This window comes from Phalacrocorax carbo, chromosome Z (genome assembly GCF_963921805.1).
Source record: "Phalacrocorax carbo chromosome Z, bPhaCar2.1, whole genome shotgun sequence".
NCBI lineage: Eukaryota > Metazoa > Chordata > Aves > Suliformes > Phalacrocoracidae > Phalacrocorax > Phalacrocorax carbo.
The window spans coordinates 56,984,262-57,003,710 of NC_087548.1; the positions used below are offsets into that span (position 1 = coordinate 56,984,262).

General features: G+C 41.6%; 1 protein-coding gene across 4 annotated transcripts in view; it reads right to left on the reverse strand.

Annotated features, from left to right (window-relative positions):
* CHD1 (chromodomain helicase DNA binding protein 1) overlaps positions 1-13,387 on the reverse strand; it is a 57,141-nt gene extending 43,754 nt beyond the window's left edge. For 2 of the 4 annotated variants that reach the window (XM_064439643.1, XM_064439640.1), the window contains exons 1-2: positions 12,993-13,387; positions 10,826-11,028 (exon numbers count right to left, since the gene is read on the reverse strand). In XM_064439643.1, coding sequence (XP_064295713.1) covers positions 10,826-10,878 — 53 coding nt within the window. In that variant the 5' untranslated portion in view covers positions 10,879-11,028; positions 12,993-13,387. Of the gene's footprint in view, positions 1-10,825; positions 11,029-11,363; positions 11,479-12,992 lie in introns of all 4 variants that reach the window. The other 2 variants (XM_064439641.1, XM_064439642.1) reach the window with 2 other exon arrangements.
* Between the last annotated feature and the right edge of the window lie 6,062 nt (positions 13,388-19,449).

A 19,449-nucleotide genomic window follows, 5' to 3' on the forward strand; every position in this document is an offset into this window, starting at 1 on the left:
GTTGTGATCAGTGGTGCAGAGTCTCATTGGAGACCTGTAACCGGCAGTGCTCCCCAGGGGTCTGTGCTGGGTTCAGTCCTGTTCAATATATTCATCAATGACCTGGATGAAGGGACAGAGTACAGCCTCAGCAAGTTTGCTGATGATACCAAGCTGGGAGGAGTAGCTGACACACCAGAAGGCTGTGCTGCTGTTCAGCGAGACCTGCACCAAGGGGAACCTAATCAAATTCAACAAAAGCAAGTGTAAGGTCCTGCAGCTGGGGAGGAACAACACCATGTACCAGTACATGTTGGAGGTTGACCTGCTGGAAAGCAGCTCTGCTGAGAAGGACCTGGAAGCGCTGGCAGACAGCAAGCTGACCATGAGCCAGCACTGTGCCCTTGGGGCCAAGAAGGCCAATGGTATCCTGGGATGCATTAAAAGGAGTACGGCCAGTAAGTCAAGGGTGGTTTTCCTTCCCTTCTACTCCACCCTAGTGAGGCCACATCTGGAGTACTGCATCCAGTTCTGGGCTCCCAGCTCAAGAAAGACAGGGAACTACTGCAGAGAGTTTAGTGGAGAGCTATGAAGACAATCAGGGGACTGGAGCATCCCTCTTATGAAGACAGGCTGAGAGAACTGGGTTTGTTCAGCCTGGAGAAGAGAAGACTATGGGGGGATCTTATCAATGCTTACAAATATCTAAAGGGTGGGTGTCAATAGGGTGGGACTAAACTCTTTTCAGTGGTGCCCGATGACAGGACAAGGGTCAATGGGCACAAGTTGGAGCACAGGAAGTTCCACCTCAATATGAGAAAAAAGTCTTTCCTCTGAGGGTGACAGAGCAGCGGAAGAGGCTGCCCAGGGAGGGTGTAGAGTCTCCTTCCCTGGAGACATTCAAACCACACCTGGACGTGGTCCTGTGCCCCCTGCTCTAGGTGTGCCTGCTCAAGCATAGGGCTTAGACAAGATGATCTCCAGTGGTCCCTTCCAACCCAGACCGTTCTGTGACTTGCTAAAACATTTACCAGATCTTAAGATGCTATGGCATTATTCATACATGCCTAAAAAGAATTTGAAATTAACTAGTAAAAAGCACTACAGGAGTTCAAGCATAGAAGACTAGTCTATGTTGGGTACAGCCTACTTCAACTATAATAATCTAAATTAATACAGATGTGTGAAACTACACCAGAGTTTCTGCCTGTATACCTCCTCATGTACCACATACTCCCAGAGGTCTTGATGCAACTACAACACATAAAAAAGATAGGTAAGATTAACAGATGTGGCAATTTCTACTGAGTTGTGAAGAACTTTTCCTGTTTACTGGCCACAGGAGAAGTAACTGATAGGCTGTGATGACTACCAACGCATATTTATTTCATTGTCTCCTTGCACACTATATTTCAACCTGAACTTTGGCAGAACATTGACTTGGAGGCATAACCTCTAAAAAGACAATACTATAACCCAGAAACCTGAAGTTCTTATTTGCAAAGGAGGTAAGAAACGGGGTAATACATAAGTTCTGCATAAACATATGCAATGAAGACATATTGCAGATCACTGAGACAGTACTAAGCAGGACTGTGTTACATGTAATACCTATAAATCCCTAACAGCTGCAGCAGTCAATACATCAAAGGACTTTCCTCTGAGACTTTTAAAGGATTTGAATCAACAGTAACAGTGACGGAGAACCTGAGGCAAAACACACACCATCCAATAAGAGTTACAGGCTATGTGCTCAGTTTTCAGCATAAAAAATATTTTCAAAATTAGAGGCAAAATTGGTATTTTTCTTTTGTCACTTCAGTCACTGTAGTCAAAGATCCAAAAGAGAACACAATCCGTGTTCAACGTTCACAGAAAACATCCAGAGATCTATGTCAGGATCAAAATATCACACACTTCTGCATGCAGATTGTGTCCTTGCTTTGCCTGTACTAAAAAAAAAGTTTAGTCTTCTAAAGATAATCTTTCACAATGTGCATCATCAATTCGAACTACAATACTGATTTTTATTATTTGAAAGAAAAACTTACTACAAGCTAATTCCAAGTCATTTTACACTAACACAGGTGTCAGCATGACATGGCTAAAGAACAAGTTACTTCGTTCAGCCATTCCCTCTATCAAAGAGACTGCCTCTGCTCTCACAGGGATTTTTTCTTAAACGGGGGAGGGAGAATAAAAAAAATTGAAAACTCATTCCCTAACCAAACTAGGGGGAAATGCCAGCAGACAAAAGAAAACCTTTTTGTATCAACACCACCAAAAAACCCCTCTACTGCCTAACAGGACTAGCTACCTATTCAAACAGAAACTGAATGGAAATTTTAAGCCTAAGACTTATTTCTTAATTATCTCTAAAGGTAAGTATCTACAAGGCAGAGAGAAAGAAAGAATAGACTTGATTACTAACTGGGTTTTTTCTTGGTTTTATTAATCTCTCATGGGAAACAGCTGTAGACCAGCATCACACCAGGCTACCAACTTGCCAGACTACCTACCAACTTCTGATACAGAGCACCTTATTTGTTTTTTAAATAATATTTGTAAGAAAGCAGCAGCAATAAAGTAAAAACATAGACCTATCTAACTTTCTAAAAATCAAGAAAGCCAACACAATATGCAAAGACTTGCTTGGAATACAGGAAGAAGTGTTACGTAAAGAGGAGAATAAAGAACTACCTTTTCCCTCACAACAAGGGGGCACAGCTAAGAGAGAGGATTCAAACTGACCAAAGGGATATTTCACATCATGTGACATCATGCCCAGTATGTTAACTGCGGGGAGCTGGCCAGGGAGAGAGGAGGGAAGCAATTGCAGCTCGGGGATGGGCAGTGTCGGATGGTAGGTGGTGAGTGGTTGTATCGCTTGTGTTTCTGGTTTTTTCCCTTTTTGATTTTACTATATTATCATCATAATCATTTTTATTATAATTATTATTTTATTGTAATTATTAAACTGTGCTTATCTCAACCCACAAGTTATTTTGCTCTTCCGATTCTCTCCCCCATCCCACAGGGGTGGGGGGGAGTGAGCGAGCAGCTGCATGGTGTTTAGTTGCCAACTGAGGCTGAACCACGACAGGATTGATACTGGTAATCTTACTCAGTATGAGGGTCTTGTGTCACATATGGTAGGTGAGGTGTCCTTGGGGAAGCGTGTGCTCCACAACACAGAAGAGCAACAGTGGTGCAATCTCTCCTTCATTCCTTTTCTGTGCACTGCAACATACTGCAGTTTGCCTCTGCCTGATTAAGTGAATTTATGGATTATATTACTCAGTTTCATTAAAACTAACCCTCACAAAATGAAGAAGTGGTTTAAAAAGATTCCTGCAAAGAAACAGTGGACTGCAGATAACACTAATACTGTGAGCTTAAGCAAACAACAAGAAAATAACAGAGCTGACATTTCTCCTACTCTTAGTACAAGCTCCTCATCAGCCACATTGCAAGGTAAAAAACAACGACAATCTAATTGCATCTGACAAGACACTGGACCAAAAAAGTGCGAATTATCAAGACTATCTGAAATATGTATTTATCCACTATTAACAACAATAAATCTCACCCTAAGCGTATACTGTGCCTTGAGATATTAGCTAATGACAGTATAAAGCCATTCCAATCAGCAAGACACCTGAGAACTTAACCATCCAGAACACAAAAAGAAACAGGGTTTTTTTCCAGAAATGTTTCAAGTCATGCCATACTCAATTCTGTACTTTACAAAATTTCACTGAATCTAATGATAAAAGTTTAGAAGCTTTGAGTGTCTTCTACCTGATATCTTGAAGAAAATTGAATTTTCCTCTAAGCCATAACAGTGAACTATGTAAGCTCGGCAAAACAGAATCTGGTGGCCTGAGAAGGGAACTGGGAGGTAGGGAAGCACTTGTTTTGCAACTATAACCTTGAGGAGAGCTGAGAGACTGATCAAAGCAAACATCCTGTTGTCAGCATCTTCTGACACATGTACAGTCAAGAACAACTACTAATCGGGATGTTGATAAGAACTAAAACTAAGTGTCCTTCAGCTGAACTATCTTCATTTTAATACTAAAATCATGCCTACAGGCCAGGAACATACACAGCCCCCTCTCTAATAAGCCCCCTACTCTCTGAACATGCATGGTAAATTAAAAGTGATCTGTACCTTTAAGTTGAAGTGAGAAAGAAATTAACAAATTATTTTGCTAATAACTTATTTGCTATAACAATAATAATAATTGCTATAACAATAATAATAATCACACTATAATAAATTATTTGCTATAACAATTATTTTGTGAGGGGTGTGAATATTAGCTGTGACTAACACATTTGACTGTATAAATGCCTTGTAGTTTCTCAGTGCTGTGTGCTAGCTTTGTGAGTTCCACCTCGCACCAATCTTTGCGCAAAAATGGATTAAATACCTCCGCTCTGTGTGACATACGACGTTTTGCACACCAGTCCTCACCAATACAGTCAGCTGTTGGTGAGGGTTCTACAAGAGTAACTTTTTCTGACATTGTTACAGCTACCCTCTCCAATCCCCCCTGTGGTGCCAGTACCATCCAAAGGAGGAACAGGTTCAATCTCTAAAACAGCCTGTTTTCATAAATATGGTGAAGGGCTGATGAAGAGGTGGAACAAACAAGCAGGAGTAAGCAGGCAGTATTTCTTGAGACTGTTGCCCTGAAACTTAAATATAAAACAGTGCAAATCAATACAGAATTTAGAAGAAACAAAATAGATTTCAAATGAAAAAGGGTGTTTTGGTAATTTTAAATTGTAGTACATACACATTCTACTCTGCACCATGACATACTGCAAGTCATCTTTCCAAGTGATTAAAGGGCTAGGAGGTGCAATGCCTTCTCCCCTTTCCCAAAGAGCATGACATCGCTGAAGTGGCTAAGAAGCAGCACAACAGCATGCAGAACTCCTTAGACACTGCAGTGTCTATCAGCATCATTAGAAATCCAGAGCTTGTTTGCCAGAGTTTTTAAAGCATAATTGTTTAAGTTCAGAGGAAAAGACATACAGGATACGGAAGTTTTACACATATTTCTAGTAGTTGGTATTTTCTTGATCTTCTGAAATGGATACGCTAACAGCCAACTATAACAAGGCCAAAACAATCATGATCAGCTTGAGAGAAGTCTGCAAGCTTTTCAGAGCTTGAATACAAGTAATGTCTTCTTTTAACAACTTGTATCAGCAGAAGTCCAGAAATGGTTTAAACTTCCTTGAAGTGGAAAAGGAAAGGAGATACAACCTAAGAAGAAAGCATCTGTATTTTCTATAAGTAATCAGTGGAAGCTACCATGGCAAACCAAATGATAAGTGATCACATTTCACACTGTATTAAAATTTCACCTTTGAAGTAGTTCCTGCGTTAAAAAAAGACAAGAAAAACTATTTTGCTATCAAACAGGGTTATTTGCATTAAAGAAGCAGAACATAAGTTCTATAAGAAAGATATTAAAACCTAAATTCACGGAGATAATAGCTGTGAGGTAGTCATACCACCCTTGGTCACTTCTCCTCCTTTGATTACAGGCTTCTTTAATCTTCCCTGCATTTTCTCAGGCATATTCTATAAGCAATGCCTTCTCTAGCTAAAGAGCTTTAAGTATTGTCTGATGTAGTCTACCTAGGGTCCGCAATTTGACTGACTTTTCTAGCACTGAGTAATGCCCATTAGTGCATAGTAGTACCACTGATCTCTACAAAATTAATCACCTGAACTAGCACTACTAATTACTGAGATTCTGGTAGCAAATTAAGCTACAAAATACAGGTGTTGTTAACATAATATATATAGAAATACAACATATGCTAACATTAACTGTTGAAGACCATTTGTGCTCTTTTAGGCACTTCATTACTCAAAATGGAATTTCTGTTTCTAGGTCCCTCTTCTAAGAATATGTCACATAAGCCCTCTTCCCTCCTCCAGCTCCAAGCAGATTATATATATTAAAAGAAGAAAATCAGTAAAATGAAAACAGTATTATGTGTTTAAAGGTGTTCCTGAATAAGAAACCTTACACTGTATGTACTGAACTTTGTTCAGCTGGCAAAACAAAAACAAAACAACAACAACAAAACCACAAAAAAACCCACACAACAACAACAACAACCCTAAACAAGCACAGCAATATGCACGACTGTACAAAACAGTAAGCATCTATGGAAATAGAAACAAACATGAATGATAAAACAGTAATCTCTTACTCTTGAGTAAGAGATGATCTCTTCAGTACTGTTGGAGTGAGAGTATTTCTCTACCATGCAAACAAACCACAGCAGTGATGACAAAGTTAACTGTCAATAATAACTTGCAGTAAGCGGGCATGCAACAGTATATACTGAAAATGAGTAGCGTGTCCTCAGGATAGGAATCCTACATGAAAAAGTATAGTTTCATGCATGTTGACAAACTGAGGTGAATATAAAGACCACCTTCCAGGATATATAATCAAGAAACATCTGCTACCCCCAGCCCTTGAGTCAGGTACATTTGTACAGCAGCACACGTCAAATCTGATTTGGTACTTAAGTTTGATACACTGAAGTAATTTGTCTGGTTTTTTTTCATAAGCACTTTCTCTGGATACCCTCTATATATTCAAGAGGAATTTATACCTGAACACAGTATTTGTTTACAAACTATTTTGCAAGAAAAGCAGCACAGCTCAGCAGGAGTTGCAAAGCCAAACTAGAGACAACATACCCAATGAAAGCTGTACCATGAATTTATAATTTCTTCAAGTTGGAAAAGTTTCTAGACAAAAACACTCAGGTTTTGATAGAATATTCTATCTGAACTCTTTCAAAAAGAAGCAAAAAGTTGTTTTTAACTTGCATCAGAACACCTCATCATGCTTTAGTATGCATAACTCTGTACGAGATCATTCCTGATAAAATAGCAAGTTACTAACTAAAGAGAAGACTACTGCTAACAAAAGTAAAGAGCTTGCTTTATCACCTAGTTGTTCACAGTAAGACCTATCAACAACTTCCTTTACAGTTCAGGTAGTTTTGTTGATCTGAGAATTCCTGTGCACTAACATATAAGCACGCATCTACATATGTAGAGTTTTATGTATATGATCTCTCTTGCTATATACACACTTTTTAATAAAGATTATCTATTAAACTTTTACCAAAAAGAAGCCAATGCATGGGACTAATTCTGTAAATATGCTTGGGAAATCTCTCTCTTAACTGCCACTTAGATTTCTTGGAAGCGAGAATGTGAGGTCATGGCTTCCAATTAAACTTTTTTACCTCCTTGAGAAGGTATGAATTAAGATAGGATATTGAAGCCTACTGACAAACTCTTCAGTCTTTAGTTAACCATCTTTTGTGGTCCACAGACTATTCAACCCACAAACACACTGAAAATATCAGCTTTCAAGTGTGTAAAGAATGGTAAAAGTCTTTGGTGTAAGTAGCTGCTTTCTGCTTACTGCAAAAATGGGAGTGCAGTACATTCCAGCCAGTTACTTCCCAGTAAAGCTGCACTGACCACATCGCTTTTTACCTACATAGAAGGAAGGTTTGCCCAAGTCCTCTATACCTTTTTCTACAGGAAAGATAGGAAAACAAAGAGATGGGAAATTAGATTGCTATTCAATTAGCACCAATGTTTCACTTCTGCAATCCCTGTTCTACCTGGAGCTTGTCTTGCATTTCAGGTATAACTGCCCTTCCTTGCTGATTAAGCTTTCTTATTACTATCTGACTCGACTGTATTTACTCATATTCAAGTTTACAGAATAATTTCAAGAACAATACACAAAGATGCTTTGCTTAAGAGTCAGCTTCTCAGAGTACTAATATCAAGTTTTAGTGTCTACACTCACTTGCTGTCCAGATGAACAGCATCTGTGATATTTTACCTTGAGCTACTTAAAAATATCCCGGAGTAGTGATTCAAACAAACAAGAAACTGGATAGTAGACTCCACTGTAATTATTACACAGAAATCAGAATATCAAGCAAAAAGATTAGGTAATAGTGTTGATGCTAGTCTAAAATTTCCATCATGCTTGGTTCTAGTACTGATTTATAGCTTCAGAGGTCGCCGAAATAGGCAAGGAAAGTCCAAACAGTACAACCGGCAATTCAGCTGTGAAAATACAAGAGATATGCTTTTCCACCTGCAGCAAAACAGAACTTCAGGCTCAACTGCTGCAGCAAGGGAAAGTCTGCTCACCTACCAGACAGATAAATAGATGTAATGCTGGAAAGGAGTGCAGGAACATGGCAAATTGGCCACTTCTTTCACACACTTAAGAAATAATTCACCTTCAAAGCCAGTCACAGGGAGTAAAGGATACCTACAGTTCCTTACCACAATGCTGACCAGTGGATGAAATGGAAGGTCTATGATCAGTCCCTTCTCCAGCCCTCCTACTGCTGATCACACTAAAGGCTTTCCACAACTTTTGCAAGTCTCTGTGTTTCCATAAAACAATACAATGCAGTACCCATGAGGCTTGTGTATTCTTATAAATCCAGCCCAGATCCACTGCTTCTCTTAGCTTTCTAAAGTAATGATGGCAACTCCCCTACATCAGGCTGTGTTTATTTGTTATCAAGACTGTCACTCCAGAATAACAGCCATGGCAGTTTACACAAAGGGAAGTGATTGGCTTTACTGCACTTGTAAAGTGACAAGAATTTTCAAATATTTGTTGTAGTTATCACCAATGCTGCTGCTTAGATTATCACTGCATTTGCCTTTGTCTCTTCTTCTTTTCTACCAATTATTAGGAGTTTGACCTTCTTTGCAATTTGTTCCCAGCAGCAATTCTCCATTGCTTTCTTCACTTGTTCCACTTTCCTCTCTAGCACTCTGAATGGAATGGAACCACAAGCAGCTTCGTGAACATGTTTTGTTACTGATCTCTAATTCCATTCCGTAAAATTCACATTTCCAGATTTGAAGGCTAAATAACAGCAACACATCCCAGGTTACAGTTATCTACCAGTCTGCAGCTGCAGCTTGCTAAGGGAAATCTGCCCCCGCCATGGAGTAAAAACCATTCAGAGTTCTGGACACTTACAAAGAATTACAAAAAAAACCCCAACAACCCACCACCCTAAACAACAGGGGCAAATCATATAAAGATATTCTGTAAGTGTCACAGTCCTTTGGAAATTATTATTTTAATAATGGAACTAGCACAGACAGAAAAGGGTTCCATCACTTAAAATTGAAAGCTTTCACCTTTCATTTACAAACGTAGTTCCCTGATAATGCATGACAAACATGAAAATAAGCTTGCCTGTGAATTAAGCTATGACGTTAATAATTGATACAAGCCTAGGAAAAAAGTTTGTAGTGTTTTAAAACTTTAAGATATGCTCAGTAGGATATTTAAGCTGAAGAACAGCCTTGCTTCACCAGCAAGTATCAAGTTTTGAGTACCATGCATCCTGATTCTCACTTTTAATGAAGTTGCTGGGAACTTTACCATGTTTAGCTAGTTTAGTCTTAAAAATTTCTACAGATTTTAAATAACTTTGATATACTGGTATTTATGGGCAGTCACAGTTCAACATGAAGTAGTTTTCCCACATAATCTTTAGCAAGGCGGTTTGTTTCTAGTAAGAAAATTCACACACAAAATAATCAGCTTTGGCCTTGGTAAATTCATGTTTACTTCAGAAGATTTATGAACAAATAAAGTGTTGTTAGCATTTCTCTTATCACCTGACAAACCTTTTTTTTTTTTTTAAAGTAACTGGGAATATTTTGCCCCTTTCTAGAAGAAATTCCACATTTGTTTATTAACTGGAACAGTATCCACTTTATTGGAACAGAAATCTTGAAAAGTTGAAAGCTCTAATACATAATAAGTTATTCACATGATATAGTTAATACTTGAATTTTTAAAATTTAATCTAAAAAAAGTTTACTGTCTTTCTAGGACATTCCTTTGTATACAGGAAGCTTGACACAAAAATACACAAAAGTTTCTTTAGTTTTACTGTTCATAGATTTCCTTGTGATTTGCACTTAAAGACACCTAGACACTTCTCTTCCCCTTCTTCCCACTCCATCATACACTGTGCTATGTGCAAGCTTAATGACCAGCATGTGCTGACTGATCAGCTGGCAATTATATTCTTCTTTCATTTCTTCACTTGAGGCAATGATTTAGATCTCTCTCTACCCAACCGGAAGTTTCCATAAAGTCCACAAAACATGGATATAGGAATGTTCTAATCAGGCTCTTCTAAATATATGAACAACCTGCACATGCTATAGAAGACTAACATTCAACATTAGAGGACAGATTTTTATTTTTTAATTTAAAATAGCTGGAAAACTTACTTCAGAAAACAAATACAAAGTTACACTTTCAGTTACACTGCTCTGACAGCTCTAGAGAGCGAAGAAACATGAAGTACTCTACATTAAAAACTAAAATGAACAGCCTACTGCTTCACCTTTAAAGATTACACGTGTCTTGCACTTATAAACAATGGCTTTAACATTCTAATCCAATGTTTCAGCTTTTGACACTTCAGACATTTTTTTCCCCAAAAGAGTAACACCATTCTGTTGGATGCTGAAGCAGTTTATATACTATTTAAGCTTTATCATGTAAGGACTATACAAGATCACTACAATTCTTAGCTGAAATGATGTGAATGTAACATGCAGATTAAGCACCTGTAAGTAAGCACGTCCAGTCCTCCTAACTATGGTCCGCTTGCTAACCAGGAAGCTTTGGCACCAAGTTCAAATGCAAACCAGTTCTAATAAACAAAATATAGGAGAACATATAGCCGAGAATAACTGAAGTGAGCAAGTACTTACCTTGACTCTCCAGTACTGTTTCTTACACTTTCTTCATCACTGTGCCCATTCATTGTAAATATTAGTAAGTTTAAGAGATAAATAGAAGTCTAGTCAGGTTACAAGGTGGATATCAAGAATCCACTTCTTGGGACTCTAAGTTTTCCAGGTGATGTGTCTGCTCTAGTGTTCTCTGCAAGTAATCAAGATTTCTCCCAGAACACCTAAAAAAACAAAGGAAAACATTGACACAATTTGAAAGTATGTATACAACTAAAAAGATACTAAAACTAAACTGTTTTTTTCACTAACACTGAAAGGGGGCATCACACTTGCTGTTTTTCAGTTAAAAACATGGCGTCTTTTTGTGTGTTACTTGTCCCTGGTTGATCATTTTATCACAATTTTCTTGCCCCCCACCCCCCAAAAATTAAAGTCTTTCCTGACGTCTGTAAAAAAACAAACAAAAAAATCTTCTCAAGATAAAAAGGGGACTTTTCATTACACTTAAAATATTGAAAAAACTGAATGAAATACACAAATGCATAAAAGGAAAGACCTGTCTAGCTTTTTGCTCAACTGCAGTTGGGTCCCAGCATACAGATCATGATGCTTCTTTACACAATTTTTCATTGATGGTGCTATAAAGATGACAATTTCTGCTGAACGACTGGCTGCAGAATAGTAAATGTTATAGAATTACATTTTCTTTAGCATTTTAGGGTGAGAAGAACAGCTTACTGCAGGTCTGCACTACACCTCCCGGCTTAACTTTTGCCATAGTAATGACTTCAGGACAAAGTAGATCTAAATTTTGAAGAAAAACTGCCTACCTGAACACATAGGTAAAAAACATAGATATTAATGTTCTGCTAACATCTGTTCAGTAAAACTTATTTCCTTCACAAAACATGATGGAAGCATTTCCAGATACACACATAATGCTTACATCCAGTTGTGGGTAGAGGCAGAAAGATAAAGACCGTCCCGTTTAAAACAATTGTCTCAGCTAAATCAAACCAGCAAGGTCCCACAGATGGAACGATCATTATTTCACAAGCAAGAGCATCTGAAACCAGATCCCTTCAGTATCCGATGCAGCTAGAGAAAGTTTAGGCTCAGGGTAAACGGACTGCAAGTATAAACTCACTTATAATCAGATAAAGAGCAGCCCTTTTCACAGACTTAGTGGTGTGAAAGCGATTAGGGGCTCGCCTGCTGGTTGCCTGCCCTGAGGTGCTCTCCTCTAACACGCAACTGCCCAACCCAGCGCTCATCGCGGGGTGGGGGGGCGCGGAAAATGCCCTGCGCCCAGGCACCACCACCGACACCCGGGCCGCCCCGGCCAGCAGACAAAGGCGATGAGGGATGGGGGAGTGATACGAAGAAGTCCTGCAACCCCGGAGGGGCCGCGGAGCGAGGCCGGGGACCCCAGGACGACGGAGTCGAGGCGGACGGCTCCCCGCGGCCCGGCCGCTCTGCCCAGCGAGGCCGCGCTCTGCGCCGCCGGGCAACGGGCTCCCCGCCGCCGGCCCTCCCGCGCCAGCAGCCGGCAAACACCCCTCGCCTCCGGGCCCGGCACCCTCTGCACCCGGGAAAACACCTTGAGCAGCGGCAAAACTTGCTCCCTGCCGCCCGCTTCCTGCTCTGCGGCGATCCTCCCCCGAGCCCGGCCACCCGTTCCGCGCTCCCGCCGCCTCCCCCGGCCGCTCTCCCTCCACCCGCCCGCAGGGAGCTCCCGCGGGAACCCGGGCCAGGGCCGCCTCCCGCCCCCGGGGACGGCCCTCCGCTGGCGGCGCGGCCTGCACAGGCGGCGCTCCCAGCCCAGGCTCCCTGGCAGCGTCTCTAAGGCCGCCGCTGTCCTCCATGCTCGCTTCCCCCGGCGCCCCCCATGGCCAGAGGAGAGCCACGGCCGCTCTCCAGCCTCCCGGGCGGCTCGACACTGGCTCCCCCCGCAGGAGCCAACAAGAGCGCCTCAAACCCTCTGCCCGCCTCGGCTCTCACAGCTCGCTCCCTCCCGCCGCGGAGAACAGCACAGAGGGCCTAAGAACCCAGCCCCGCGCCCCCGGCCGAGAGCGGGCCCCTGGCCCCGTATCCTTAGCACTGCCCGCTCCCCGCTTCCATCTTCGGAAGCCGCACAACTCCCGACCGGCGAAAGGGAAAGAAGCCATGGCGGGCCTCTGCCTACCTGCGTGCGCCCGGCCCAGCCTTCCCAGGGCCGCCCCGGACTGCGCTACGCCCCGCTGGGAGGTTCGTGCTGCAACCCAGGGTTGGGGGCTGCTCCCGCGGCCGCAGCGGGGCCTGGGCCGCCGCTTCTCCCGCTGGCCGCCGGCTCCTGGCAACCCCGCGCGGTGGGCTTACCCGCCACCCTCGCCGGCTCGAACAATGGGGCCCCGAACTGGGCAGGGAGGGGCAGAGGGAGAACCGGGGTGGGCGCTGCGCTGCTCTGCTCCGCCACCGCTTCTTAAGTCCTCCCGACCGCCGCCATCACGCTGCCGCTCCGCTCAGCCTCCTCCTCCTCCCTCGGTCGGATGGAAACCCCGGGCGTGATGTCAGCCCTGCGCCCTGGGACGGAGCGGCAGGAGAGGGAGGAGCCACGGCCGGGGGCGACGGGCAGCGCCGCCGGGCCGCTCAGCGGGGGGGGGCGGCGGAGGCGGGGCGGGCCGCTCGCCACGCCGGGGCCGGCGGCAGCGCCGCTCCCGGTCGCTGCCCGCCGCACGGAGGTGGCGCGGGGGTCGGCGCGAAAGCAGCTGCCATCCCCGAGTGAGGGCGTAGGGCGTGGCCCGGTCCGGAGGGGCGCCATGAGCGGAGCGGCGCGCCCGCAAGCCCGGCGCGCGCCGCCCGTTACCGTTCTGCGCGGCGCGGGTTTTGTGTTTGCTCTGGGATTTTCGATGTAAAATCACAGCCCGGCGACAAACGCGATCGCATTTCTTAGTCTAACTACGCAGTGAGAAGTGCTACCGGGGCGTGTGTAGAAAGGCTCGACGCGCTGCTGGGAGGACGCTTGTCTCCGTGAGGGCTATCCCCTGGCTGCGGGCTGGTCTCACTCCTTCCAGAACCTAACGACCGCTCTTTTTGAAGTGATTAACGTGAGACGTTTGTTTAACGTGTCTCGTGTTCGTTATTCGGGGGGGGGGGGGGGGGGGAGGGGGGCACAAAAGAAAAAAAAAACGTCCCCCAAAAAAAAGGCTTGTAAGTTTTGTGTCCAAGTGTTCCCAGAGTGGCAAAGGAAAGTAGTGGTAGTTGAGTGAAATAGTGTGCTGTAAACAGCAGAACACGACAGCCAAACACTTGAAAAGAGGCAGCAGTTTACCTGCCCTCTCCCCTTGGAGGGAGGTACACATACAAGTTACACTGTCACTCTGAAGGAGGATTGTGGGATCATTACTGACTGACATCTGGCACCAGACCTTTGGACGTTTATTTGTTTAACACCCTACAAGAGTGAAAGAGGTCAAGATAAGCATGAAAACACAGTTTGCTCATCGAGGAAGGGAAGCTTGAAGGAAGCAACTCACTGTGTGGGTATACTAGAGGAAGGTGGTTTCAGTAGCTGTCAAATCAATTCAAGCTTGAAGAGTTGTGTTGGCCAGGAGCCAATGTCAGAGCCACAGTCAGTCAAGTGGAGACCTCTCAGGCCCATAGCTTACCTCATGGTTGCTCTTCTGGGGTGAGCAAAGATGGCTGCCCCAGTGCTCAGTGGAGGAGGGTGGGCAGCCCATGTACCCACCACTCTTCAGCTGGGTTGCTGGGGCTTCCTGGAGCTGAGCCCTAAGCCCACCAAGCGGATTGTGGGATCAGCTGCCATACACAGCAGCTCATTGTCTGAAGAGCAGCAGAGGCTAGACAAGGTATATGCGCTAGCCCAGCTCTCAAGCATCATATAACAGAGCACCCCAAAATCTCAGTGCTTAACAGCAGATAATTTTGCCCCCTAAAGTTAAAAAAAAATGCACCAGGAATTGCCAAGATGAGAAAACAGCCTCAAAGTTTACAAGAAGGCTATATTACACTATGTTCCTTACTGAAGCACATGAGTTTGCCTGGATCATCTTAAGGGCAGATGTTTTATTGTGATAGACAAGAATGTTGCAAGATCAATGGACTGAAGTTTAAATTCAAGAGGGTCAAAAGGAAAGTAACTCTTAAATTAAGGTAATTAATAGAAAAACATTCTACCAAGGATAGTTCAGACCCTAACGGAAGGATTTTTGTTCCTGTTAGGGATTTGTTAATTTTAAGGAAAGGAACAGTAGAAAGCCACTGGCTTGTTCAGCCAGAAGCGATAGGCTTTATGCAGAAAATGTGTACTACAGTACTTACCTATAGCAAGGAGGTGGTAAAGCCAGCTTGGTAAGAATTCAGGTACATGCTAAGTGTTAGGTGTACAAATGATGTGACTTACATAGATGAATAATTTGAGTTACATAGATAAATAACAAAACCATTTTCAGTGGGTTTTAGAGCTGGTTGTAAAACTCCTGTAGGCCAATATAGATATGTAAATATGTAATTTACACCTTTAATTTCAATATGTTCCACAGAAAATCAGTAAAACCTTTAATAATCCAAACAGACCTGAACACAAATAAAAGGAAATACATTAGTATCCCTTTCTGTTTACAGAACTATCTTACAAACCGCTACACTTCGTCTAGTTGAAGATACATAAAAATTGCTCAGGGAAGAAAAGAGTTAGGGAAAAAAACCCAACCCCAAAACTAAATAGATTCCAGCAATTCCAGTTGCTTAGCTACAGAATGCACTCAATTCTTATTAACCATCCAAAAATCTAAACATCAACAAAGAGGGCAGATGTTAGTCAAATTCCTCTATTTTTGCTATCCAACTTCCTCTCTTCAAGTTCCTAGTTATTCACAGAGATAGAGTGAGTTTCATCCTTCTCTTTTCTCTGTTTCTCCTCCATCCTATCCCTCTGTAAGGAATCATGTATAGGAAATACTTTTATTCTGCTAGAAATTATCTTTCCAGGCTGCTGCTTCAAGTAATATGCATAATTTTTTTGATACATGTTAATTTTAATCCGTAGTAACATCAACAATAGTAATCAACTTCTGTTAAGAAAGGCAAGTAAAGTAGTATTCCAATAAGTCCAGTAAATTGGTTTAGCCATTAGTACAGGAATTAACAAAAGCTACCTATTCTTTCAGGGAAAGAATTGAGGGAGAAAGTCCAGGTTTTCCATTCACATGGCAACTACTACTTTGTCTTTTGCATAATTAGAACTACTGTTGTGTTCTACATTTAAATATTGATCACATTGCACATATACAGTTTCCTTTGCAGGTTAACACCCCAAATCTTCAAACATTTTAAATATGAGCACAATTTCCTGGCATTCCTCCAAAGTCTTTATGGCCTCTCCTTTTCTGAGAAGATGGTCATATTCTGTAACATTGTCTGCATGGTAGGAAGGCATGACTGTACTTATGTTGTCCTAAAAACTTGGGTCCATTACTCTGTGTGCATTGCCCAATTTACGCACATGGTCGAGGTATTTCCCTTTATTATGTAAATGTGCAGATATGGGTGCAAGGTACAAACCAGCACACTCTTGGTAGAATCTAACAGTTATTTATACACAAGATATTAATAAATTTAATCATCAAATACATATTCATTATCATTCTGTTAAAAGATTAGTTAAAATTATTCACCTACCATGTAAATAACAACCATAAATTTTAAGACCTTTACTTCCTTAACCTTTTGAGTTGGCAGGGTTCTTGGGTAGGTGGTCTTTGAGTCAGTGGCTGTGATCTCCCCCTGCCGGAATTACCTTTCCCCTAGTTTCACTTAAATTTGGCAACACTAAGCAGTCCTTCACAGGCTGTTAACAAAGGTTTTGTTCTGAGACAGAGGTATATGCCATACTATTGTTAGGGTAAAGTGAACTAAGTTAATCTTTATTGGTATCAGTTACATTAAGTATATTTATAATAGCTTATTTTAGCTATCAAAAGTAACTAACTGTGAACATATGACAGAATCAACATTAGCATAAATTAATAATCAGAGCCAGTGCTAGAGGATTTTACCAACAGCACTATCAAGACTGTAAAATTGTTGTCACATATGCTTCCATTTACAGATGCAGAGGACCTCTATTCTCTTCACAGCAGCATGCAGCCCAGCAAGTCAGGTGTCCTTGAAGAGCTGCCTCGTGGTTGCTAGAAGGTTCTGGAGCAGACAGTGCTGTTTTAGATTAATTAAGCGAAACACACATACTTACATACTTGCACCTGCTATGAACACCCTTTTGCCAGAAAGACATTTATGTGTAAACTTTACCATAAACTGTTACTATTGGGTAGTGTGCTGTGAACAGTCTCTCTGCCTCCTGCCCCTCACTGTTCCCCAGGATGTACCTGCAAATGCCCTTTTATTTGTGTTTGAAAAATGAAGGTGCCTCACATTTGGTAACCTCACTTGGAGTCACAGCAATACAAGGCAGGCTTAAGATTTAAGCAGAATAGATTTCTGTTTCAGCAGGATATTAATTGAACTCTTAAATACAAAACTTGTAAGAAGCCTACATTTTTAGTTATATTTTACTTAATAGCTTTCTTAGGTTCTTCAGTTTCCTTCACCTAGATTCTTTTCGTAGAGTTTCTCAGCTGCCTTAGAAATCCACTTTGAAGGTATGGTTTCACAATGGTTTAAATTAGCTGGAGTTAGAGCTGCTGTGATTCCACCCTCTTGTCTGCCATACCAGCCAAAACCTAGCCCAACTCAAAAATGATTGCTTTCTGGCCACTTGACTTCCTGAACTAGGTCACCATACAGCTGCACATGCAGTGTTCCTTGTGCAGTAAGGTAGTAGCAGCAATTGTTACTTAGAGTGGTTAGAAAGTGCTGCAACAGTGTCTGGAGATCTTTCTCCACATCCCTGTGAGAGATGGATTTTCCTTTCACATCAGAACTTGTTTGTATTGCATCTTTAACCGATTCCTTCCTTCCCAGATGGCACAGTAAAGTATGCATGACATTCCCGTCTTAGCCATATTTCACACCATAATACTGACTTCTGACACACATAGCTGTTAGTTTGTATCAAGAGACAAATAGAAGTGACACACAATATTTTGAGGACAACTGGACAAAATTTTTGTTATTACAGAAAAGCTATTGTCCATGGGAATAAGCTGTCTTTTTCTGAAACTGCATTACAGGTTTCTGGTATTTCACTGTGCTTCCAGGATGTGGGTGAGAATATTTATTGTGCCGAAGGTGTCACTGATTTACCCCACCCCTACCCTCTCCCTCACCCCCCAAGTTGTTCCTGAGTTGGATTTGTGCCTATAGACAAAGCATAATCAATACACCGTCTAAGTTAGCTGCACTGCAACGGAATTAGCACAATCCATTTCAATGTCTATGTTTTCAGGTGATTTACCTTAACATATCTTTTTAGTAGTGGTGGTGGTTCATGTTTATCATAGTATCTTATTTAAAGAAAAGATTTATCACTGTTCGATTAACATTTAGAAGCTCTTCTGGAAAAAAGAAGCTTTTTCCTTTTTAAAGCAGTAAAGCCTTAAATATGGGATCTAACAGTCTTCAGTGAGGCAGGATAGACACAAAAAATATCTTTAACATTTAACTACACACTAAGTTATGTACTGGTTTCTTCCCTTTTTCTTACCTTCCTTCTAAACAACTCCCTCACCACACTTAGTACTTTGATTTTTCTCCTTCAATTGATTCTAAAACATGTCCTGAAGAACTCGAAGACCACAATACTAGATATAATAACCACAAAGATTTTTCTCTCTTCAGTAGAGGTTACATGCAGCAGGCATAGCCTAGTTTGCCTGCTTTTCATTCATTTCATACCCTTACTGTTACCCCATGTCATTTTGCATTCTCTCTTCTACTAAGAAACCATCAATAGCAATTTATATAGGTAAACCAATCATTATCCTGTCACTTAAATACTACATCTTTCTTGCCTTCTTTTTCACTCCTCCTAGCTCTTTTAGTTACCGCACCCAAAAACCCCTTCTCATTTTCCTTCCCTCCTTACTTGGGCCTCGTCAACCAGCCAGTTGTACAACGCTAAAGATTAGGGAGATTAAGATTTAGAAGAAAATACAGGTGACCAAAAATCACTCCTTTTATACAAATTGCTAAAAGTATAATAAAAGAAAAAAATTCAGTTCTAGGAGGAAAAAGCTAGTCTAATTTTATCTGTTTAGCCCATGAGCCACTTTCAGAGTAATCCTGTTAGAAATCAGTTTACTTTAAATCCACTACTTGTTTAGGTCTTGTTTTTCACATACAGCTGATGAGAAGCAGTTATTTCAAAACAATTTTTTGTGCAGATACATACGTACATCATAGTAAGATACAAAGTTTTGTTAGCTTTAAATATAATTAATCTGTAGATACTTAAAATGCAGGCAGATTTGTTAACTGCAGAGCATGGAAACCGGAAGTACAGAATGAAAACAAAAAATCCTAGTGACTAGTTAAATAAATTGGCTAAATTTGACCAACTAAATTTTTAAATAATTTATTTATAAATTTCTTAAATTACTTACGCAATCCCTTAAAAATATGTAAGTACATCAGCCTCAAGTAAATTATTTTCAAGTTAAAACAAAATATAACAGCTTCAACTG